This window comes from Gossypium hirsutum, chromosome A12 (assembly GCF_007990345.1).
Source record: "Gossypium hirsutum isolate 1008001.06 chromosome A12, Gossypium_hirsutum_v2.1, whole genome shotgun sequence".
Taxonomy (NCBI): Eukaryota; Viridiplantae; Streptophyta; class Magnoliopsida; order Malvales; family Malvaceae; genus Gossypium; species Gossypium hirsutum.
Genome location: NC_053435.1, coordinates 41,487,144 through 41,512,111, shown reverse-complemented (window position 1 = coordinate 41,512,111; position 24,968 = coordinate 41,487,144). Strand labels below are relative to the sequence as shown.

Sequence of the window (24,968 nt, the reverse complement as noted above, 5' to 3'; positions counted from 1 at the left end):
AGCTTTCTTGGCTTAATTGGGTAAGTATTCTTGTTCCGTTTTTAATAATTTTTATATTTTTGAGATTAGAATAGCTTAATCTATCTATTTTGGGGATTAATTTGAAAAGTTATCAAAGTATAGAAGTTTTTACATGGATGAATATGCCGAAATTTTGAAAGTTATGGTAGAAAATGAATGGTTGTTGATAGATAAACAACTTTTACAAAATGAATTTTGATGAAATTATGATTTAGGGACTAAATTGTGAATATGTAAAAGTTATGGAAAAATTTTGAATTTTTGTGAAATACATGTGCTGTAAAAGTTATATGAAAATTTTGGTTAGGCTTGGAATAAGGATTAAATTGCATGAATTTTATTTTTCGAGCATAGAGACGAAATTGTCATTTATGAAAAGGATAGGGGCAAAATAGTAATTCTGCCTAGGATGTGAATTGAATTAAATTGAGTATGAAATGGATTAAACTGATGTTAAATTCATTTATATAGACCGTAAAAGACCTAATACTGAGTTGGATAGAGGAAAACAACAAGTTTCAGATTAGTAAATTTCGTATACGAACAAGTATCGAGGTAAGTTCGTATAACTAAATTGTGTACATTTATACATTTAAATTAAATGTTGTATATGTGAATTGTATAATTGTCATGTATGTGAAATTGATTGAATATCTGATAATGCTCTGATAAATGTCAAATCCTATTTGAATAAATGAAAGTCGATGGATACAGGATTTCCCGTATAGATTGTAGTCCAACATATGTTGCGGATACACCACAGCTCTTATGAGCGTACCGTTATAAGCCCTTTCGAGCTTCTCGTATAAGGTTCTTGTGAGCTTCCCGATAATAGCTCTTTGAAATGTCGCGATAGGTTGCGATCCTACATTTTTGTGAATACACCTTAGCTCTTATGAGCATCCCGATTAAAGGTTCTTTGTGAACTTCCCTTTAAATTGGCTCTTTGTGAGCTTCTAATTATATAGCTCGGATAAGCTTCCCGATAGGCTCTTTATGAGCTTTCTGAAGTGGCTCTGTGTGAGCTTCCCATTACAAGGCTTGAGAGTGTGCTTCTCGATTATGTTCCCTAATTAGGTACCACTGGAAATGAATTGATGAATTATAGTAGTGTACACTAAAGTGAACTATATGAGCGTATCCATTGATATTTCAAATAAATTCAGCAGGTAAAGTTCTGACATGGCTAAACTGAACTTGAAATGATTTGTCAATAAAGTGTACATGTAATATGGAATAATGATATGGAAAGCATATATATATGAATGACATTAAATGATGAGCTTATCCATGTTCTTGGTATTATGTGAATTACTTGACTAACATGATTGGTGAAGTTGTGTTTTACGCTACAAGCCAAATTGCTTGGATGCATTATTGTATGCTTATCTTAAATATAAATATTTGGTAAGTTAAATTCCTATTATATGAATTTACTAAGCATTAAATGCTTACCAGGTTTTCTTTTCTCTGTTTTGTAGTGCTCGAAAGCTCGAAAAGGTTGGAGATCAGTCGGAGTATCATCACACTATCCTTCAGCTTGTTTTGGTATAAATAGAAAACTTATTTTGACATAATGGCATGTATAAGCTAATTTTACCAATGATGATATGTAAATGGATGTTTGTAATCTAGCAATTGGAATGGCTAGTAATGGTATATTTTGGTATGATAATATAAAGTTATATCATGTTTAATACATACATGTATAAGGTATGGTTAGATTGAATTAGGGTAAAATATATATAATCTTGCAAAAATGTAAGTTTGACTATATGAATATATTTAATGTTATACTATACCTATTAATGATGTTTGCTTAGTTTCATGCTTGAAATTGGTTGGTATATATGTACAAGTATTGTTCTAGGTTATTGGCAAATTTGGGTGAGAAATAAGGCTAGGAAATGACCTTATTTTGTCCACATGGGTAGACACACAAGCGTGTGTCTTGACCGTAGACGACCTGGCACATGGGCATGTGGTTTGGCCATGTGTCCCCTGCATAGTAAAATTAAGAAATAGAATGCTCAGATTACAGCCTAGATTACGGGTGTGTGTCATGGCCGTGTGAAACCTACATCTAATTTGTGAAAAATTAAATTGACCACACAGCCTAGCACACGAGCATGTGGCAGGCCGTGTGGTACAAGTCAGAGAGTTACATGGGTAAGGACACGGGTTGGAACACGGTCGTGTACCTCACATCGAATGCCCACATGGCCTGAGACATAGGCATGTCATCTCGCCATGTGAGTCACATGCTCACTCACACGAGCGTGTGACCCCTATGTACGAGAAAAAATTTTCAATTTTGTGAAAAATTCTCTGAGATCTCAATTTAGTCTCGACTTGTTTCTAAAACTTAAATTGGGCCTTGAATGTCCATTCAAGGGATGGTATGATTATTTTTGGATATGAATAGTAAATGACATGAAATGTTTGTAATTGTTCTGTAAATTTCGATAATACTCTGTAACCCTGTTCTGGCGACGGAATACGGGTTAGCGGTGTTACATGCTCAACACTTGAGAATCATGTTACAAACTTTGAGAGAAAAAATTGTACACAGAGTTCAGTAAATGTGAATTCTGGCTTCACGAGGTTGGATTTTTGGGTCACATAATATCAGATAATGGGATTCGAGTTTATCCGAGTAAACTTTCTACTATGATGAATTGGAAAACTCAAAAAATGTTTCTAAGGTGCGAAGTTTCCTAAGTTTAGCAGGTTACTACCACTGTTTTTTTAAAAATTTCTCGACCATTGTTTCACCTATGACCAGGTTAGTACAGAAAAATGTCAAGTTTGTTTGGTTTGATAAGTGCCAACAGAGTTTTGATCAACTGAAAAAAAGGTTGACAGAAGCTCCAGTATTGACTCAGCCTGAGTCTGGGGTAGCATATTTTGTTTAAAGTGATGCGTCTCTCAATAATTTGGGTTGTGTATAGATGCAGGCAGGGAAAGTAATAGCTTATGCTTCATGATAGTTAAAGCCACATGAAAAAAATTATCCAACTTATGATCTTGAATTGGCTGCAATTGTATTCGCTTTAAAGATTTGGAGACATTATTTATACAGTGGGAACACAAAAGTTTAAGATGACTTAGAAAGAACTAAATTTGAGACAGAGAAGTTGGTTAGAGCTACTGAAAATTATGATCTGGTTATTGATTATCATCTGGGAAAGGCTAATGTAGTTGCAAATGCACTTAGTCAAAAGTCGTCATTGTTTGCACTTTGAGCATTGAACGCTCATTTAGATTTGAATGAAGATGGTTTTGTACTAGTAGAATTGAGAACTAAATCCCTGTTTCTGCAATGAATTAGAGACTTGCAAAACGATGATCCAAAGTTGTAATTAAAATGAAAATTGGTTCAAGATAATTTGACTACTGAATACAGTATTGATGATGATGGTACATTATGTTATCATGATAAAATTTGTGTTCTGAATGGTTTAAGTTTGAAAAGAGATATTATGTCTGAAGCTCACAGTAGTACGTATTCCATTCATCTTGGTAGCACGAAAATGTATTGTGATCTAAAATAGGTGTATTGGTGGTCGAGTATGAAACGTGAAATTTGTTAATTTATAGCTAAATGTTTGATTTGTTAGCAAGTGAAAGTAGAGCATCAGGTACCGTCAGGTTTACTACAACCTGTTATGATTCCTAAGTGGAAGTGGGAGCGAGTCACGATTGATTTTGTGTCTGGTTGACCTGTAACTCCAAAACAGAAAGATTCGATCTAGGTGATTGTTGACAAATTGACTAAATCGGCACACTTTATTCCAGTCAAAATGGATTTCTCACTTGAAAGACTAGCGGAATTATATGTGTCAGAGATTGTAAGGTTACACGGGGTTCCGATGTTTATCATTTCTTATTGTGATTCGAGGTTTACGTAAGGTTTTAGAATAAACTTCATGAGGCTTTGGGCACTAAACTCAATTTCAGTACAGTGTTTCATCCTCAGATAGATGGGCAATCAGAACGAGTGATGCAAATTTTGGAAGATATGCTAAGATATTGTATCCTCGAGTTTGAAAGTAGCTGGGAAAAGTATCTAACATTAGCTGAATTCGCTTATAATAACAGTTTCAGTCCAGTATAAAAATGGCATTGTTCAAAACTCTTTAGGGAAGAAAGTGCAAAACACTGTTGAATTGGTCTGAATTGAGCGAATCCAAAATGGTGAGAATTGATTTGATCTGAGGAACTAAAGACAAAGTTAGAATTATTTGAGATTGTTTGAAAGCTACATCTGATCGTCAGAAATCATACGCGGACTTAAAAAGAAAATATATAGAATTTACTATTGGCGGTCGAGTATTTCTAAAAGTTTCTTTATGGAAGAAAGTGCTACGTTTTAGCAAGAAAGGAAAGTTGAGTTCGAGATTTATGAACCGTACGAGACTGTTGAAAGAATCGACCCTGTAGCCTATAGATTATTTTTGCCCTCTGAACTCGAGAAAATTCATAATGTGTTCCACGTTTCAATGCTGAGACAGTACATATCTAATCCTTCACATGTGATTCCTCATAGTGAAATTGAATTGCAGCCAGATTTGACATATTTTGAAGAACCAATAAAAATTTTGGCTCGAGAAGTTAAAGAACTGCAGATTAAACGGACATCGTTAGTATAAGTCTTGTGGCATTTTCATGGAACAGAAAAAGCTACCTGTGAAATCGAGGAATCGATGAAACAACGGTATTCTCAGGTAACAATTTCAAGGACGAAATTTCCTAAAGGGGGAGAGTTGTAACAGCCCATTTTTCAATAGTGACGGAATATTGGTACAGAACCACAAATTTTCGTCGAGTCGACTCGTAATTATTATTTATAGAATATTTATAGATTCATTGGAATCATAGTAAAATTTGATTAGGAAATTTTATCGTTTAGGTAGCTAATTTAACAAAAAGGACTAAATTGTAAAAAGTGCAAAAAATTGTTAATTAATACATTTAGGTGATCAAATGGCTCAATTAGTAATTGAGAGAGGATCTATGTGGTAATTAAGCCTTAATTAATGTGTGGGACGACAATTAGAATTAAAAATTATAGTATATTATATGTCAATGGCATAATAGTAAATAAACTAAAATTAAACAAAACAAATTAAAAAAAATTAGAAATTTCCTATTCATTTTTCTTTAACCTTGCCAAAACCACCATCGGGAGAGCTTCAAGCTTTGGTTTCTCCATCCTTGTGCATGTGACCTCAATTCTCACCTATTTCTTGTAATTTTTATGTTTTTGAGATCGTTGCAACTAGGTCCAGCTAACCCGTACCTTTATTTTTGAATCTGTTAAAAATTTTAGAAGTTTCCATTGATGAATATTGAATGTTTTTGATGATGACTATGTATTTGAAGCTTTAATTGTGTTGTATGGTGATTTTGTGAAGTGATTTTTGTTAAAGTTTGATTTAAAGATTAAATTGTGAAAATGTCAAAGTTTTTGGGTTTGATAGTGAATTTGATGTTTTAGGATTAAGTTGAAATGTTGATTTGAGAAAAATGGTTAATTTGATGATTTTTAGGTTAAGGGAATAAATTGCAAAAGTTGTAAAAGTTAGGGGTAATTATATAAATTTTAAAAATAAAAGGGTATAAAATGTAAAACGAACTGGAATATGAAATGTAATCTAATAATTGAGAAATTTTACATTTTAGATCAAGACCCAGTTGATACTCTTGGAAATAGAAAAATTATAGAATAGTCCCTGAACTTTTATAACTACTACAACTCAGTCCAAGCAAGTTCGTACAGTTTAAAATGTAACATCTATATGAGTTGTTGGATGATATAAAATAGTATAATAGATATATTTGAATATAAATGATGTAAGGTTATTTGAGATGTTATTGAATTTTGATTTTTGGATTGGATTGAACTCGGGATAGAGTACAATCGAGATAGGGTGTGTTATGGGGAGTAGAGTGGAGATATATATGTTTCCTGAGTAGACCGAGGTTCGGCATTTGTTGTTAACTCTTGTGTTATACTCTCTATTTTAGTGTGTCTCAGTTGGACTAGCTTTTCGAAGCCATTGGTGTGTTTTGGATGGATTAGCTCTTATGAACATCTAGTGTGTTTCGGATGGATTAACTCTTATGAGCATCTGGTGTGTTTTGGTTGGAATATTGATGTACTCTTATCTATAAGTCATTCATTAGATTTTAAACCTCGGTAAATTAACTTGTTTAGTGATTTTTGATGGTTTTGTCATGTACTTGAGTTTTGGATTGAATTTTACAATTCACCGTTGAGATTGTGGATGACAAGGAACACATATGATTGTATTATTATAATTTAATTTGTTGTACTTCGGTAAGATTTATCATTTTAGTAAGTCAAACTTACTAAGCTTCAATGAGCTTACTTGTGTTATTTTCCATCATTGTAGATATTTTAAAGGTTTGACGATCGGATCAACACTCAAGTCACACTATCCTCTCATTTTTGGTAGTTTTTGGAACGCCCATTTTGGATTATATGGCATGTCTTGTATGTCATTACTATTGTTTAGGATATGTAAAATGTTGAGTATGATCTTAAGTGCAAATAATCAACTTATATGACATATAAGAATGAGGTAAGATGTTTTAATGCAAATATGTATGATATGTGTTAATGTAATATTGTGGTTGAGGTGCCTATGATAGGAATATTGGTTAGGTGTTAGATTTTGTGAATTGATAAGCTATGGTTGATGATTCATTTTGATTTATAATTATATATATACTTGTGGTATCAATGAAGATACATTGGTTAGGCACTTAGGATGGTTGATTTAGCATGTTTTTAGCTTTTTTAATGGCACTTTGAATAGGTCTTTCGGCTGGTAAATGGATTACTTAGAGTCCAAGTTTGAATTGGTAAACTTATTATTTGAGGTTCATTTTTGGTCCACATGGCCTAAGACAGGTGTGTAGCTCAGCTGTGTGAGACACAAGGCCTGGTGACACGACCGTGTATTATCTAATGAGTTCTTTAGGGTGCAAGTCAGTGAATTATACGGCCTAACACACGGCCTAGCACACGGGCATGTGGGGCACCTCAGAGAGTTACACAGCCTGTCACACGGGCGTGTGATACTACTTAGAGAGTTACACGGGCTAAGACACGACCGTGCATCCCTAGTTTGATTATTACACGATAGGAGACACGAGTGTGTGTCTCAGCCATGTGAGACACAAAACCGTGTGACCCCTATTTTGTAAATTTTACATCTCTTTCCTAAACTTTTTAAATTGTTTCAAATTGGTCGCAATTTGTTTCTAGGTTATTTTTAAAGCCTCAGGAGCTCGATTTAGGGACGTTTTGCATGAGTATGAATGGTTTATGATATGATTATTATACTGATTGATTAAATGTTCTTATGTTTTTTTATTATTTTGTAATACTCCGTAACCCTAATTCGGTGACAGAGACGGGTGAAAGGTGTTACAAAACAAATCATCATTTCAAGGTAAGGGATGTTTATTCTTAATAGTCAACTTTTTCAACTACCTATAATCAATACACATTCTCACTGTACCATCCTTCTTCTTTACAAACAAAACCGGTGCACCCTACGGAGATACACTCAGTCAAATAAACCCTGTATCGAACAACTCCTGCAACTGAATCTTTAACTCCTTGAGCTCTTTTGGTGTCATACAATAGGGTGCAATGGGCAACGATGCAGTACTAGAATAAAGGTCAATCCAAAACTCCACTTCCCTATCTGGTGGCAAACTCGGTAACTCTTCTGGAAACACATCAAGAAAATCCCTAATAGTGTGAATATCCTAAACTCTTAACTCCTTACTAACTAAGTTCAGCACATAAGCCAAATAAGCCTCACAACCTTTACCCATCAACTTCTCAGCATTCATAGCTAAAACCACATTAGACATAAAACCCGGTCTCTCACCTACAACCACAATCTCTAACTCCTCACTATTCCTTAAAGTAATCCACTTAGTCTCAAAATCTACCCTAGCTTTATGTTCAGTTAACCAATCCATACCAAATATCACATCAAATCCATAAAACGACAATTCCATAATATCAACAAGGAAGACATGTCCTTGGATCATAAGAGGACATCTATGATAAACTTTATCCACTAATACACTATCACCAAGGGAACCAATGACTGTCATACCTAAACCAATAGCCTTAACAGGAATCTCTAACTTATATGTTAATTCACCCAAGATTTTTGAATACATCGATCCAGAATCAACTAAAGAAAACAACGAAGTAGATTGCAAAATAAAAGTACCTGCAAAAACATCAATCGAATCCTGATCCTCCAGCTCCCTAACAACATAAGCTCGAGTTGGACCTCCAAACTCAACCTATGTGGCAACAGTATAAGCAACAATCCGCTGCCCACTTGGTCTCCTAGTACCACTACTATGACCACAACCTCTAGCAAGCATAATAACGGGTGCCAAACTCTAAGTCTCTGAAACCTCAACCCTAAGTGGACAATCCCTCAGAAAATGTTCTTTCGAACCACATTTGAAACATCCACCAGTCAACTTACGACACTCTCCAGAATGCCTACGCTCACAGTGCACACAAAGCGGCCATCCAAAACTACCTATTGAACCACTAGCACTAACCACAGTACTACTCTACTTAGGCTGACTCAGTCGAGTCCCACGTCTCGCAACACTACCAGAAACATGACTGTCACACCCTCTCTTAGACGATCGACCCGATGCACTATCAGAAGCTCTCTTACCGGAATTAGTAACCATAGAACGAGGTGGCTCAGCTAAGGTCTCTTCCACAGCTCTAGCCCTCTCAACCAACTCATCAAACACCTCTATAGGTTGTGACACCAAATAAACCCGAATCTCGTGGTTTATCCCAAAATAAAACCACTTACAACAATCCCTTTCTGGAAGAATCATCTTAGGTGCATACTGGCTAAGTTGCAGAAACCCAACCTTATAATTAGCCACAGATAAATAACCCTGAATTAGGTCCAAAAATTCACGCTTACGAGCATCCATATATTGCTCGCCCATATACTTCCTCTTAAAAACCTCAAAAAAAGTAGTTCCAAGTCAATCTATTTGCAACAGTGCCTCTCCTAATTGTAGTCCACCAATGATGAGCCTCACCATCAGGTAAGGACATAGCATAATCCAACTTCTCCTTGACAGAACAGAATATCTACTCAAAGATCCTTTCAACTCCCTCCAACTAGTATTCAGCTATGGTTGGGTCAGTACCTTTCACTCCAGAAAACTCTTTACCACCTAATGCCCAAAGATATTCAAGTGGCAAACCTTAATTAATTGGCGCAGGATTGGCAGGTACAAGTGCAGGGTTAGTACCAGCAATCCACTAAAACGCTCCTATCATGGCTTCCATCAGATGGCCTACACCCTCATCAAGTATGTTCACTTTACGCGGTGCCACAGGAGGTGCAGAGGATGTATCATCCTCTTGAGCACCAGCTTTCATATTAACATGTCTAGGAGGCATATCTAATAATCTAGCATACGAACAAATAAATAAACGGTGTGAATGGCAGGAATGATCCAAGTATCGTTCCTACAAACAAATTTTAGGGTTAAAGGTAATGTGTTCCTATTCCTACCCCACATTCATCACAAACAAGATATATATCATGCAATTCAAGCAACCAGAATAATTTAACTACTTAGCTTTCCAAGATTCATGGGTTTCTGGGGGTATCTGGGTTTCGTAACCCCAATCAGCACATCAACAACAATCACCTAGGTCTGAGAGTTATTGAACCTAAAATCTAATACCACCAAATGTAACACCCTATACCTGGCCTAGTTGCCAAGCCCAGATACGGGATGCCACACCACCATCTCATCTCATGTATATCAGATAGGACTAGATTCAAACACACCGATCTTCTTTAGTTAAATCGAATAAGTTTTAAGTCATCAAAATAGTTAATTAACATTTTTACATGCAAATCATTCGTTAATCAGTCTTACATACAGTTAGAAACATGCATAAGGGCTAACTAGCAAAAATTTCATAAAAATGTTCGTAGCTATCGATACTGATATCCAGGTATCGATATTTTCCTTGAGTGGTAACGATACCACTTGAAAAAATGATACCAAAAGAGCATACCATTTCTCGAATAAAAACCCAACTATCGAAAAATATCGGTACCAATGAACAAAGTATCGATATTTCTTCCCCGACTATCGATACTCGGGCAAAGGTATCAATACCAAATCTCTATTTTGTTTCCTGTACATTATAATCCATAGAGGTATCGATTTTCAAATCTCAATATCAATACCTCTGCTACTGGAGCTAAAAATATTGCATAGATAAGCAATTAGCTCATCTCAAATAGTTCCTAAACAACATGCATCAAATAATAAGTTAAATAATCATTCGTACAGCTTAATCAACAGTACAAAATACCAAAAATGAGTTCGAACAAATATTATCATGCCAACTTTAATGTCTATAATCCTAAGCAATAGTAATAACATGATATTCTTAGAATCTGAGTCAATTGTATAGAAATCAATGTAACTATAATATGTCTACCACATTGCCTGTCTCTCCAAACAAATAAAAATGATAAACCACCTATGAAGAATAACCAAACTTCCTTGGATCACTCCCTCGGAAACCACACCACTCACACCGTGGCATCCCTAATCTGAATAGATTGAAATCAGTGGGTGAGCTTCAACAAGCTTAGTGAATGCAAGAATTTCTACAACGTAAACATGTCATCATGTAACACGACCAATCAACTACTCACAAGCACCACATTCTTAAGTCTAGCATCATATAGTATTAACTCATGCATTGTCTAGTATGTCATTCTCATAACACATTTATATTTACTCATTCAAGCTTTCATCACATAACTTATTGATACATATTTCCACAATCATAAAAGATAAGATAGATTGGCACTTGAGTTGTGAAACATAGAGTGAGCTCTATCATCACTCATCGGATACACGGATCTCCAATAAACCAAACATAGACTCGTAGAGGCAAACATGTCCTAATAATGAAGCATGTAGCTAACACTCTCTTTATTCCCCTTCACATGTCCTGTTGAATGGAGCTTAGCTCACATTCCCTTATCCTTCCAACATGTCCCAATGCGTCAACGCCCTAAATAACTATACATATGGATGAGTACCCACAATCCTATGGCATGCCAACTATATCCAATGGTTCTAAAATCACAAGGCTAAAATATTCAAAAATAACACATATTACTTACCGATTAACCTATACTATCACTGTGTATTAGCATCTTTTGCAAAACACTAGCATGGTCATATAGCATATAATTTCATGAATATAATTGCACTTCACACAATAGTCACTATATCCACATATCACATATCATGCATATTATTTAACCATTTAACCACAAGATAAGTATAGTTTCAAGCAAACTTACACTCGCAACTTAGAGTAGGGGTTTGAGCTACATCTAAATTCCCAAATAACACATGACTCGTGTTTACGAGTAGCAATTCTATACATTCACCACTTTATGCTTTTGTCAAAAAATCGAAAGTTCAATTAATGCTTTCCTAGCTCGTAGCAAGCCCTAACGAATTCGAAGCTTTACTCACATAAATCATACAATAACCATAGTCAAATATCAACCAATAATTCACTCAAACTAACTAAAACACAACCTTTAAGCTAAGTTCTCACGTGACCTAAAATTTTAATATAACAAACTTTTTAAACTAATATCTCAATCTATACTCAACCTTTTTGCATAAAATTAGATTCGATCATGCACTTAATCATCTACGCCTAATTTGCAACCTTCAAACTAGACAAATCTACTCAATCCATGTTATCGACATTTTTCAACATCTTTCAGGCAATATTCACAAAATTCATTAAAACAAGATAAATCATTAACGAAACTTCAAGATAAGTTTAAAAAACTTCTAATCATGCTAAAACAAGTTGAAAAACACTTTGAAACCAAGTTTTGATTCAAAATCCCGAAATCCACCATTAATGGTTTGATTTTTGGCTTTTATCTAATACATGCGATTTGAGGGCTAATAGTTTAGTTTTAGAGTCTAAATAGCATTAAAAACCAATGGATACATGAATGATTACCTTTGTTAGAAGAATGAACAAGTTTTGATAAAAATTTGAAAAACCCATGTTTGAAGATGATGATGAAATCTATGGAGTTTTGGGTGCTTTTCTTGGGGATATTTTTTATGGTAAATGACTTAGGAATTATAGGAAATCAATGTATTGTGGTTTGGGAATAAAAAATCGAGTTAAAGAGCAAGGGAATGGCAAGTACAATGAAGGGAAAAGAAACAAATGAGAAAAACATGTTGATGGGGAAGAAATAGGTTCAATTTTACAAAATGGTAAAACTGCAACATAAATGCCTACTATTTTAATTTTGTTACAAATTAGTCCTTCTTTTAAAATTATGGGTTTCTAGGACACATTTTCAAAAATTGATTTAATATTTAATATGCCATAGTCGAAAACATTTTCAAGTACTAACCTTATGAAATTCCGAGCTCATACAGGCTAGAATTCCTAAAATACCCTTAAAACTCCTAGGCCTTATTTTGGGGTGTTACAACTACATTCGGCACTACACTGTTGAGGTGGTCGTTGTTGTCTATTCTAATGAAATTGCCTACTCATCGCCTCCACTGATAGCATATACGGCTTGCTGATGACTCTAAACCATGACATGTACTCCAAATAGGCTAATGTGTCCAATGAGAAAAATGGTTTGTGAATGGGTAAGAATTCCTCCTAAAATCCAAAGCGCTGATGTAATCCCTGTGAATCTCTTTCCAGTCCTCGTTGTTCTTCCCCCAAAGGTCTACCTTGTGTAACTTATCCATGTGTCATGATGGCGGCGAAATTTTTTGCCTCCACCCAAACTACCACATCACTTGATCAGATTTGTGCATTTTGATCGTTGCATACACTATAAATGACACCTTAGCATCCCACATCCTCTAATTGAATAACAATTTCGTCAAGATGCAAGATATGATATTGGTGTTGGCAGATGACATCCATTCAAATTGAAGTGCACATTGTAAATTCCGTTATGTATGAAATTTTATTTTACAAATTATTGCATAATTAATATAGGTTTGAAAGAATAAGTAACTAACTTCGACTTTCGAGTGTTGATCTAACAATAGCCTAATATCTTTTAGCTGGTTAGGTTGTCCCGCGTAACACGACCCATGGTTCAATATGTACAAGCAATATGTTAGTTCAAACATATAATAAATAAAAATAATTACTATACAAATTACGTATTTATTAATAAATATTTTTTACCTTGTCACCAACGGGAACATTTATGGGTCACTCACTCAAGGATGTAGAAAAAGTAGTTGACACTAGGCCCACGACTACAGTAGGAGAAACAAACCACTGATTGACATCTTATCCAGCTCCGTCACCCAACACAACTCCAGTACAACGTGGCCAACACTACTGATCCTCAAATCAATTTTTCACATTATTTGAAGTTCACTAGGTGTAGTAGCCACCTTATGTACACTAAATTTCGAGATTTATCGGGCATTAAAATGCTCCTAATTAACCTCAAGATGAATGCTCGAGCATGTTATTATTTAATGACATTGGTCACGTGCGGAGGAAGCTTCTTGGAATTGGTATTCAACCAGTTGTAACAGCCATTTTTGGGTCAAATCAAAACAGTGGTTTCGGGACCACAAATCTGAATTATAAATATTTATTTTATTATTTCTTTAAGGTCTACAGCATGATAGAATAATTGTGTGAAAATTTCATTAATAAATTTTATCGATTGAGTGCTCAATTTGACTAGAAGGACTAAATTGCAATAAGTGCAAAATTTGAGTTTTATAAGTTAAAGGTGTTTAATTGCTATGAAATTTTAAATTAGAGGTCTTTAAATGGTAATTAGACCATTATACTTTAGGGTGGACAAAAATGGACATGGCTAGGTGAAATTTTAAAGTTATGCATTAAGGGTATTTTAGTAAATTGGTAAATAAAGACAAATTAACTAAATAAAAGTGTCAATCTTCTTCAATTTAGTCCCCTATAGCCGAAATTCTCAAGAAGCCATAGCTAGGCTTTTTGGCCAAGCTTTCAATCTCGATTGTAAGTTCATTCTTGTCCCGTTTTTAATTATTTTTATATTTTTGAGATCGTTGTAACTTAATCTAGCTATTTCAAGGACTAATTTGAAAGAAAGTTAAGGTCTAAAATTTTACCCATGTTGAATATGTTTGTATTTTGATTTTTGATGGTAGAAAATGCATGTTTTTTGTTAGTTAAACAACATTTGTAAAGTAATTTTCGATAAAACCATCAAATAAGGACTTATTTGTAAAAGGCCATAAAATGTGTAGAAAAGTATGAATAAATGAAAAATGTGTTCTATTATGAGTACAAGTAATATTTGGCCAGGCTTGGGTTGTGATGAAATTGAAAGAAATTTATTTTACGAGCCTAGGGACTAAATTGTAAAATGTTAAAATATTAAGGGTAAAAATGTAATTTTTTCCATAAGTGATTTTGGACTGAATTGAAAAGCTTGATGATTAAATAAGTTAAATATGGTATTATAGATCAAGAAAAATGAAGTTCGAGTGTAGATCAGGAGAAAAACAAAGTAATTGATGAATAAATCCTTTTCGTCATTTTTGTAACCAAGGTAAGTTCGTATGTAGATAAGCTTTATTATAATTGTACTTTAAATGCTTTAATTTTGTATGAATTGTGTAAACGACTCTACGGACACGTTCGATAATGTTTTTGGCAAGCGAGAAATCCCAATTGAACCTTAGGAATAGATTAGGATACAAGTGACATGTCACTAGGGTTTTATGTTATGTGATCCAGGTGCTAGTCCTGTATGTCCTACCGGTAGTTGAGTATATCGACATATGCTGCGGTTACTTAACAGTTTGTGTGAGCAGCACCGTGTAGCTATGTCTTAACTGATAGCTTGTGTGAACAGGCCCGATGATGGCTCGAGAGCGAGCATATATGTGTTATGAGATAGAGGTAGCAATGGGTACATATGTGACACCTTATGTGTAAGGTTTCTCGAGTATTCGACATTATTATTCCGAGTGATTCATTGGGTATGTCAAAGATGAGAATAAGTGTGAACCCATTACAAGTTGGTACAGGTATGTGCATAAAACTTATGATTATCAAATTCGCATAATGATGAACTCAAGGTAAGTTTGTGATGGAATAAACTATGGTTATGAGATTATGGTAAATTACATCGTCTTATATTTATTACTTAAATGTTAAATGTATGGTACGATTTGCTTATTTCTTTCATACGAGCTTTCTAAGCTATATAGCTTACTCCGTTTTACTTTTCATGTTTTATTGTGTCACCAAGCTAGCTCGGATTGGAAATCGTCGGAGATCGCATCACACTATCAAACTATCATTTTGGGTATCGATGATTTTAATATTTTTAGTGTATGGCATGTATAGGGACTTGGTCATTTTGTTATATGTGTCATCATGATTTTGGCCAAATGTATTGGCTTGTAATTGGCAAGGGCTTGATTTGGTATTTGGTCATGTAAATGGGCTCATTTTGGTTAAATTGGTTGTAAGCTCATGTATATATATATGCATGTATGTGTCAAAGCCTTTTTGGAGATGTGATTTATATTGATTTGCTAAATGTTGATTGGGGCTTAATGACTTGTTGTGAAATGGATAAGTTTGGTTCATTAATAGGCTAGAGTATTTTGATAAGTTAATACAAGTTGAAAGTAGTTTTACTGCTGTTATTGAATGTGAAATTGGTATGTTTGATTTGGCATTATGAGATGTCATGAGCATGATAAATGATGGTATTGCATTGACATGTGTTAGCCATGATTGTAGAAGCTTTGGTTGCCTAAGTATACCATGGTTTATGCCATTGAATTTGTGTATGTGTATGTGCAAATGAGGATGGAAAATGGCTTGGTAAATAGCCTTTATTTTGTCCACACGGGTAGACACACGGGCATGTGTCTAGGCCATGTCTGACACACGGCCTGTCCCATGGGCATGTGTCTAGGCCGTGTCTGACACACGGCTGTCCCATGGGCATGTGCTTTGGTCGTGTGTCCCCTGCACTTTAATTTTGAAAAGCAGAATGCTCAAAATTGAGCATACAAGCAGAGACACGGGCGTATGTCTCAGCCATGTGTGGGACACGGCCTCAAGCACTGGCGTGTGTCCTGGTCGTGTGCAGTCTGCACCTATTTTATGAAAATTAAATTAACCACACGGCCTAGCACATGGGCGTGTGACTTGGCCATGTGACTTCAATTTGTTCATGACTTGCAAGTCAGAGAGTTACACGGGTTAGGGACACGGGCGTGTGTGACCACAAAACCTGCCCACACGGGCGTATCCCAAACCACACAGGCGTGTAACCCCTGTTTATAGCAAAAATTTTCTAAGTTTCATCCCAGACCACTTTCGAAGCATGTTTTGGGCCTCGTAGGCTCGTATTAGGGACTTTATGCTTGAATATAAATGGTTTAAATTTGGATGCAATTTATGACTCGGAATTGTATGATTGTTTGCGATGTAAGTCTGGTAATGCCTCGTAAACCTATTCCGGAGTCGAATACAGGTGAGGAGTGTTACAACTTCATCCTTATCCAGCCACCTTTGAACGAGTTTGGGACCTTCCCCAATAATGCCTCCTCTTTACTGAAAACGATTACTGATCCCGTGACAACTGACCCATCCACCGGCAGACTGAGTTGTAACTCTACGTCCTCGAGTGTGATTATACAGTCGCCGCATGGAAGATGGAAAGTGTCTGTTTCGGACCTCCATCTTTCCACCAACGTGCTAATGAGTGTAGGATCGAGTTTGCAGCCCCCGAACATATGAGACGTATACAAGAATCACACCTCTTGCAAGTAACCACGAATTTTGGTGATCAGAGGCGTTGCCAAATTATGTATGATCCCGTCCAAAACACAATCATTCGCCTATTTATAACACCAAAAAAATTATTTTAAAATGTTTAAAAAATTTAAATTTAACTTAATTGGAAATAACGAAATTTAAAATTCCGTCTTACCATTACTACTTAAGTGGAGTAAATATGCTTCTCGTCAAAACGAATTAGAGAGGTTGCCATTCGAGAAAACTTAATTTGAATGAATAAAATACGAAATAATTAAAAATAATATTTTTAAATGAGAATATCAAAAAGTTTAGAATAAGAGCTTGAGAAAATTGAGAGAATTTAGAGAGTTAAGAGATTTGAGGGAATAGAAAGATTTGAGAGAATAGGATGTGAGTGAAAAAAAAGTAAAATTGGATGGTATTTATAGGGAAAAATTTTAGACCACCGGACATTTAAATTTTTTTACCATTGGGGAAAAACATGCTTACCTGGACACACTTTCTGTTTCTCTCTCTAAAAACGGCATATTTCCCTAGTTTTTGAAAAAAATAGCCTAAAACCCTGGTTCCTAAATATATGCCTATAAAACATACAATATATTTAGATATTCCTAAACAATAATATCCCACAATAATATTTTAACACTATATCAAATAGATTTCCAAAAGTTTAATAACATAATTAACTGATGTTTGAGTTTGAGAATCATGAAAATAAATGATCTGTACTTACACGCCATATGCTCAATCAATATGTTTTAAAATTATGTTGACATTTTTCATGCATTCTTAATAAATGTTGTGTTATATATTTCAAATAGGATTATTATTCAAAGTTCCTATGTAGTACACAATATGTTATTGAAAATTTACTGAATCATTCAAAAATAATAATAATTTAGTGAATCGTTTACTTTGAGAGCATTGCCATTATTCCTGCTGCATTACCAAAGTAATAAAGTGAAAGATATGATCATCCCTACCCAACAAATTTGGCTTTAAAGGTAGAGTAGGAAGCAATAATGGGGTCCTTAATGAATCAACAATGATTACCAAGGAAACTAACAAATAAATGAAAGTTCCTCAATTTCCTTACATACTTTGCAACATATGTACATTGAAACTTGAAGACATATTGTATCATTTTATTTTTATTTAATGAATAATCCCATCTTTAATAGTTATTAAACTTTTTAAATTTAACTATTTTAAGAAAGAGAAAAGTTTTAAATATGTTCATCTTCCTAATTTCTGAATAATGTATTTCTAAATCAATTGGCCCTTTAAATTTTCAATTAGGAGTTCTTTTGTTTTTTTTTCATCTGTTGTTAGTAAGAAATTTTCAAAAGATAAACCCAAATTTAATATAATTGATTACAAATTTTACGTGCTACCTATTTCCTTTGTTATTAGAGAACAAAAAGAAAGATGAAACCTAAAGAGATAAAAGACAAACAAGCTCGTTAACTTTGTTAACCGAATTTTGTCCTATTAACTTCCTTTTTTTTTTCTTTTTTCTTTTTTTCTTTTTTTGAATAAGACTCTATTAAGCATTTGCTTCCAAAATACAGACCCTTCTATCAATTGGTTTAGCACATAGTAAAAAAACCATATCGAAAGTGAAAAATGGGGAAGCAACGGGGAAGGGTCGGGCCATTGTTATTTAGCACCAAAGTGTCATCTTTGAAACTATACAATGATGAAAATACCCCTATTTTATAAAGAGGAAACTAAGAAAAAGACGCCAATCTCAATCACTCACCCTCTTTTCCTTAACTTGCAATCCACACTTCCCCGAGTCTCATTTTAGCCCCCTTTTGTTTTAGCTGAAAGAGGTAGTTTCTGAATTCTAATCAAATATATTTTTAGGGTCATTTGTGTTATAGTCTTTGCTTTCAGTCATTGAAGATGGCAGTGGTGCTGGCAATGGTGGTTCATGGCATGGGATTGCTTGTGAAGACTCTTTGGGGTGTGCAAGAGAGGCGCTTCTCTGCAACCTTTGAAACTATGCGTTCAGCTGCTATTTCCATGACAACAGCGTTTGTTTTCTGCCTTTTGTCCATTCATAGGCATGCAAGACCAGAGACTGGTCTTGCCTTCATTTGATCATTTTTTTTCTTTTTCGTTCTTGAATTTTATTGACTGTCCATCTATCAGTAATTTAAGATCAGTTTGGTCTATAGAATTGCTTTCTTGTTGCACTTCAAGCTTTTCTTACTGATCAACAAGAAGATTATATGTCTAATATATCAGAATATATATTCATATATATATTTACCAGCATTTTGTAAAAATTTGGTCATTATTAGCAAAGATTGATGGAGTCATTCATGTATTTTTCAAGTTGCAGTGTGGTTGTTAGTTATAAACTTTTGTTGTATTTTTTTTTAAAGAGAATTTTCCAAGCAATGATAGTAAATATCTGTTTGTTGCATAGCAGATTTGGAGTTCGAAACTTAACATCTGCAAACCATTTGTCTCCGCAAAATTAAGATCAAAAGGGAATAATTTTGCAGAATACGTGTTAGACTGGTAAGTAGGTATATGGACATACTTCTGCTTCTTTTATTTCGTTTCAAATGTAGAAACCCTGTGCATTTGGGTTAAAAGCAATCCGTCAAAGTCTATTGCTTCGTGTTAAAAGGAATTATGCTGATTTTAACAGAGTTTTCTTTAGGATCAATATGCAAGTTTCGCCAGAGATGAGAGAATACCATATTTTCAGACATGGGTTTAAATGGTGAATTTGTTTACTCCGACTCTTCATTTCTTCTAAAGTAATAGTGTTTGAGACCCGTCGAAGGATCTCCAAGGAAATAATGAAAATAAAAGTTGAACAAGCCCATGGTAGACACATAGCTACCTATGGATGATTAAGCTATATATCCTTCATTCAAGGCAAAGTAAGGAAGAAATAAACGAATTTTAATGGTATCTTTAAGTGAAAACCTGAGATAGCCTTTTCTTCATAAGCAATCATTACAAAGCTATATGATACAAATTCATACACCAATTAAAGCCAATTCAATCTCAACGTGGCTTTTAGAAGGCCTACCAAAGGACACTGACAGTAATTAATTATCTAACACATGATATAAACTACAGGTGCAGGAAACGAGAAGTTTCCATGAAGCCGGAAACAGGCTATGGATAAAGGAAACAAGAAGTTTCCATGGAGCCGGAAACATGCTATGGATACAGGGAACAAGGAGTTTCCTTGGTGCCATAAACAGGATGTAGATATAGGAAACAAGAAGTTTCGTTGATGCTAGCAACAGGATATAGATATAGGAAATACGAAGTTTCCTTGATGCTAGCAACAGGATATGGACAGAGGAAACAAGATGTTTCCCTAATGCAGGATGCTTAATTTAGAAAAGGATCAAATTTTCTTTTCTTTTCTTTTTTTTTTTTCTTGTTGCACAGAAAAGGATCAATTTTAATTGATCATCATACTATATTATAGGTGATTATGGCAACCTGAAATTGCGGGATTCTCTCTTCTTAAGCCTGCAGATACCCCTTCTCCTCCAGGTAAGATATCACAATCTCAGCTATTTCACATGGGGAAGCACAGTTGTTTCCCTTTTGTGGCAATTCCAACTGAAGAAATAGAAAAAAAGGTTGAGCTTCGATTAGAATGTTGGAATATTGGATTCAAAGAGAAACAAAGAGGAAAGCCTTGCCATGATACAAATTGTTCTTAAGTATGGCCTTGACACGTTCAGATGGAGATGACTAGAAATATCAGATGCTTGAACTATGACAGAATATCTATCATATTCATATTACCATAGCCATCCACAAGTTCACTGGCAAGTGAACCTGAACATGCTTGAATACATTCTAGATTTGTGCCAGCATAATTTTTCATGTTTGGAACATAAACATTGTTTAGGTGCATATTTGAACAAGCGTGAGCCTATGCAAAGTAAGGAAGTTACTCCAACAATATATATACCTCACAGTTCAGGGGTGGTTCATACGGATCATCAATACCAGTAAAACCTACAAAGAAAATATTAAATAAACAATTACTAAATATGAGATACCAATCTTCAGATACAATAACCAGGGGGGATAGACACCATTGATTTTTCCAGCTCTTGCAAGCTTGTAAAGGCCCTTTGGGTCCCTCGCCTCACATATTTGGAGTGGCACGTTCATGAAAACCTGTTCGAAGCATTGCCTAGTTTTTTCTTAGGGCAAATAAAGAACCTTCTGATGCAAAAGGCTTTATCATAAATAAGATCAAAGCCCTCAATATTTTCAAGTTTCTTAAAGGCAGCACATACCTCAATGAAATCTCCTTCTGGCAACAGTGAACGACATGCATCCCTATCTTTTCTGTAGGGAGATATTACACTGGCAATGCATATGATGCCAGCATCGGCAAAGAGTTTTGCTACCTCTCCTGTGTGAACCATAACAAGTTGAAACTTGAAACCATCAGAATAAGAGAGAACAAAAGGATAAAGCAAAAAAGCACTATGATGTGGAATCAAACAGCATTTACCAATCCTTCGTATGTTCTCTGCCCGATCCTCTGCTTCAAAACTAAGGTCACGGTTTAAACCATGCCGAACATTATCACCATCAAGGATGTAAGCCAACTTTCCCCTTGAATACAAGGCTTGACACAGCGCACATGCCAAATTGCTCTTTCCTAAATTCATAGACCATAGTAAGAGAGAGAATGGAAGCAACACAATGCGAAAAAGCTAAGATTTTTTAACACTCTTCAGTTTAGCAAGGAGAAACTAACAAAGAAGCCTAAGTTCTTGATTTTGACTTTATAGGTTCCTCCAGAGCTAAAGACCAATGTTTCAGTTTTTGACAACTTCCAACTTCTGTTGTTTTAGCACACAAAAAAGGACTTCTAAAGCACATTATAAACAAGAAGCCATCTTATCGGAAAGCAGAAAACAAAAAAGTTACTAGCAATAAATTGCTTAGCATGAATTTCAGTATCCAAATATATTTGCTTAAACAAACCTGAGCCACTGAGACCTGTAATCCATATGACACAACCCCTTTGCTGAAGCACCTCTTGCCAATGAACTTTACCAACTGAACTTTTGTGCCATACAATGTTTGTTGCCTTGCCGTTAGTAGCTATCTGGTGGAGATTTTCACCTAGTTAGACGATTGAAATCAGAACCCTAAGTAGATCCAATAGGAAACAAACCCTATATTTTAGCATTCATGCCTTTGCCACTAATTAATTCCATGGAATGGCCAAAAGTGTTCATATGAACATTATAGAAACAGTGTATTCCACAACGAGAAATTCATTTACTAAAAAATCAGCATATAAAGATATAGTAAAATAATAAAGATTCAAATCTGAAAGCCGGTGCTTAGGAATTCAGTCGTATCCAGTTGACTTATTCGGTACTGTGGTCACAAAAACAAGAAGCCAAGCCAAGCAGTATAAGCAAAGGGTTTATTTTACCAATTACTTCCCACTTTTTGAAAAATATTATAGTTTCAGTCATTCAGAGGAAGTGTTTTGATTGTTCCCTAAACCTCCATTTCAATCTTGAATATCCACCATTTCACAAAATTGTCAAGGAATTTTACTTGGCCATAACAAGTAATGCTTAAGGTCTACCTTAATACACTCCAAAATTTATCAACAAGGAGAGAGAATGGAACTATTTTCATGGGAAATTACGATTTTAAAATAGGATGGTAAGAGCAGCGACAGTCAAAAAGAGTAAATTTAATATCACTGTCAAGAAACTAGAACAATAACCTAGTCATAAATGTTAATGCTTGAAAGTCTGCAAATCCAATTCAGCTGAAAATAACTTAAACTAAAAGCTACGAATTTCTATAATAACAGTTAAGTATGGATTAATTAACATTCTAAGATTTCTACATTTAATACATTACATTTTGCGATAAAGGGAATGTATTAATTTCATTTTACTATAATTATTTATATACCCCATCTCCACGAATAAGATTAAGGTGTTCCATTTCTTTCATAAGTAAATAATGAAGGAAAACTAAAGATTTCTTTAAATACCTTTAATTGGGATAAATAAATAAAAAAAACCTGAAATAAATACTTAACAAGAAAATTAAAATTAAACACACGATCAACTATGAAAATTAAAAAAAAAATTTACCAGAAAAAACAGCAGCACGATCATTCGTACTCGCCGTGGACGATTCCTTCGTCGACTGGACCAAGCTCAACTTGGCATTGTTGCGGCTACTCAACCTTACAGAAAGCAAAGACGCCGGCAATGTCAAGTTCACAAAGCTAACCTTATGAAGCGGTACCAACTGGCCACCATCGAAACCGGAAGAAGAACAAGAAATCGCTGGCCGTACCGCCTTGACTACAACCATCTTTATAAAAAATTTTTATAGAAAGGAAAACAAAACAATGATTGAAACAAGAGAAGTTAACGGCAAATTAGTAACCAAAATAATTTCATTTCCTGATTTATAGAATGAGAAACTGACGTGGGAAAGGTGTGTTTTTTAGTTAGTAGCGGGGAACGGCAGCTGTTCTCTTTTGTTCTTCATTTTATTACAATTAATTCTTTTTCTTCTTTTGATTGGAATTACACAATAGTTGATTGAAAAAATTAACACAGTACTATTTTATATTGAGTAAAATTATTTAAATTAAATTTAAAATTTAAAAACTAAAAATGTTAAATTAAAATATTTTAAATTTTTTCAAAATAAAATAAATAAACTTATATAATTAATTAACTTATTGAAATTCTAAAATTCTCATTTTAAAAAAATTTAAAATTTAAAATTTCTTTATATATTCTTTAGAATTTTTTTAAATAAATTATATATTTTTAAATATCTAAAATTTTTATAAATATTTGAAAATTATATTGATCTTTTTTTTTGTAATTTCTAGTGACAAAAATTAATTTACTCATTTTCAAAATTAACCGGAACTAAAGTAATTTTTACACCAATCCATTATTCTAATCATTCGAGTTATTCAAATTGTAAAATTCAACTCGAGCTCGAATTACTTATTAAAGTTGACTCGAAAAGGTCGAATAACTCAAAATTAATTTTTTTCGATTTTTTAAATCGAATCGAATTTTACTCACCTTAAAGATTGATGGTCCTTTCATTATTAAATTTATTAATTTAATTCTTTTACTATTAAAACTAATTAAATTAAATTAAATTTTAATAAAGTTAATTTTTATCCTTTCAAAAATAATATATGTTTTATTTGTATTTTAATTTCAAATAAAATATTATTTACTAAATCATAAAAACTTTTAAATTTTTAATCATTTTAGTATATCTATCAAATTTGTATACGTGTGGAAACTACATATTTAAAACACAAAGGTTAGTTTACAAATAACATATAATAAATAATAAAACATATAGTTTAAAAGTAATTAATAATAACACATGAAATATGTATATTATTAAAATAAAAGTATAGATTAAATTATGAGTTAAATGAAATTTAAACACGTAAATATATCATATTATACACCATCATTGTTTATCACAGTGTTGTGATTAATCTTAAGTTAGTGTCGAGTTGACTTATGACACCAACTCAATCAACAACCTTATCAATATATACTATTGATGAATGTAATAAAATATGCATAATACAATTAAAATATAAATATTATATTGAAATAAAGTTGTGGTTTAGTAGTAATGTTAAAAAATAATTAATGTAAATAGCATAGATTCAAATCCTATTATATGTATATTTTTATTAGTTTTTTGTTAAAATAAAAAGACAAAAATAACCTTACATAAGATATATTTGAATTACAGAATAACATTTTCATAATTTTCATAATTGAGTTGGTGTCCGGCACCAATTCAGTCAAGGACTTAAATAATAGTAAGTATAGATATATAACTGATTAATATAATAAATTGTGTATATTAAAATAAAAACGTTCAAAGAATATCAAAATCAATTTTTAATTGAGTGATAAATTTAAGATTTTATTAATTTAATTGGTGTAAG

The 24,968-nt window shown here is 33.8% G+C and overlaps 2 protein-coding genes and 1 long non-coding RNA gene across 5 annotated transcripts; 1 reads left to right on the top strand and 2 right to left on the bottom strand.

Annotated features, from left to right (window-relative positions):
- Window positions 1-7,626: 7,626 nt before the first annotated feature.
- LOC107922098 (uncharacterized) lies at window positions 7,627-9,526 on the bottom strand. The gene is made up of 6 exons (XM_016851941.1): window positions 9,425-9,526; window positions 8,716-9,072; window positions 8,574-8,630; window positions 8,307-8,382; window positions 7,893-8,186; window positions 7,627-7,787 (listed from the first exon to the last, which is right to left on the bottom strand). The coding sequence occupies exons 1-6, from the start codon at window positions 9,524-9,526 to the stop codon at window positions 7,627-7,629; spliced, it is 1,047 nt and encodes a 348-aa protein (XP_016707430.1).
- Window positions 9,527-18,658: 9,132 nt separating this feature from the next.
- Window positions 18,659-20,347, top strand: LOC107935271 (uncharacterized). Of its 2 annotated transcripts, none has more exons than XR_001694185.2 (3): window positions 18,659-19,011; window positions 19,413-19,504; window positions 19,650-19,881. It is a non-coding gene; the product is annotated as an uncharacterized lncRNA (long non-coding RNA). The 2 variants fall into 2 exon arrangements; XR_005906570.1 differs by lacking the exon at window positions 19,650-19,881 and adding an exon at window positions 20,078-20,347 and having other exon boundaries at window positions 18,663-19,011.
- Window positions 19,909-23,569, bottom strand: LOC107935258 (adenylyl-sulfate kinase 3). Of its 2 annotated transcripts, none has more exons than XM_016867828.2 (7): window positions 23,110-23,569; window positions 21,968-22,108; window positions 21,489-21,638; window positions 21,268-21,386; window positions 21,061-21,145; window positions 20,934-20,980; window positions 19,909-20,575 (listed from the first exon to the last, which is right to left on the bottom strand). In XM_016867828.2, the coding sequence occupies exons 1-7, from the start codon at window positions 23,333-23,335 to the stop codon at window positions 20,477-20,479; spliced, it is 867 nt and encodes a 288-aa protein (XP_016723317.1). In that variant the 5' UTR covers window positions 23,336-23,569; the 3' UTR covers window positions 19,909-20,476. The 2 variants fall into 2 exon arrangements, with proteins under 2 accessions (XP_016723317.1, XP_016723326.1); XM_016867837.2 differs by having other exon boundaries at window positions 21,968-22,091; window positions 23,110-23,543.
- Between the last annotated feature and the right edge of the window lie 1,399 nt (window positions 23,570-24,968).

Coding starts and splice junctions, on each gene's coding strand:
- LOC107922098 (XM_016851941.1), bottom strand. CDS start 9,526: ATGCCTCCTAGACATGTTAATATGAAAGCTGGTGCTCAAGAGGATGAT. Junction 8,631..8,715: donor AGAGAGGGTGTGACAGTCAT/GTTTCTGGTAGT, acceptor GTGGTTCAATAG/GTAGTTTTGGATGGCCGCTT. Junction 8,187..8,306: donor TTCGATTGATGTTTTTGCAG/GTACTTTTATTT, acceptor CTATTGGTTTAG/GTATGACAGTCATTGGTTCC.
- LOC107935258 (XM_016867828.2), bottom strand. CDS start 23,335: ATGGTTGTAGTCAAGGCGGTACGGCCAGCGATTTCTTGTTCTTCTTCC. Junction 21,387..21,488: donor AGAGAACATACGAAGGATTG/GTAAATGCTGTT, acceptor TGGTTCACACAG/GAGAGGTAGCAAAACTCTTT. Junction 21,146..21,267: donor CAGAAGGAGATTTCATTGAG/GTATGTGCTGCC, acceptor TGCTTCGAACAG/GTTTTCATGAACGTGCCACT.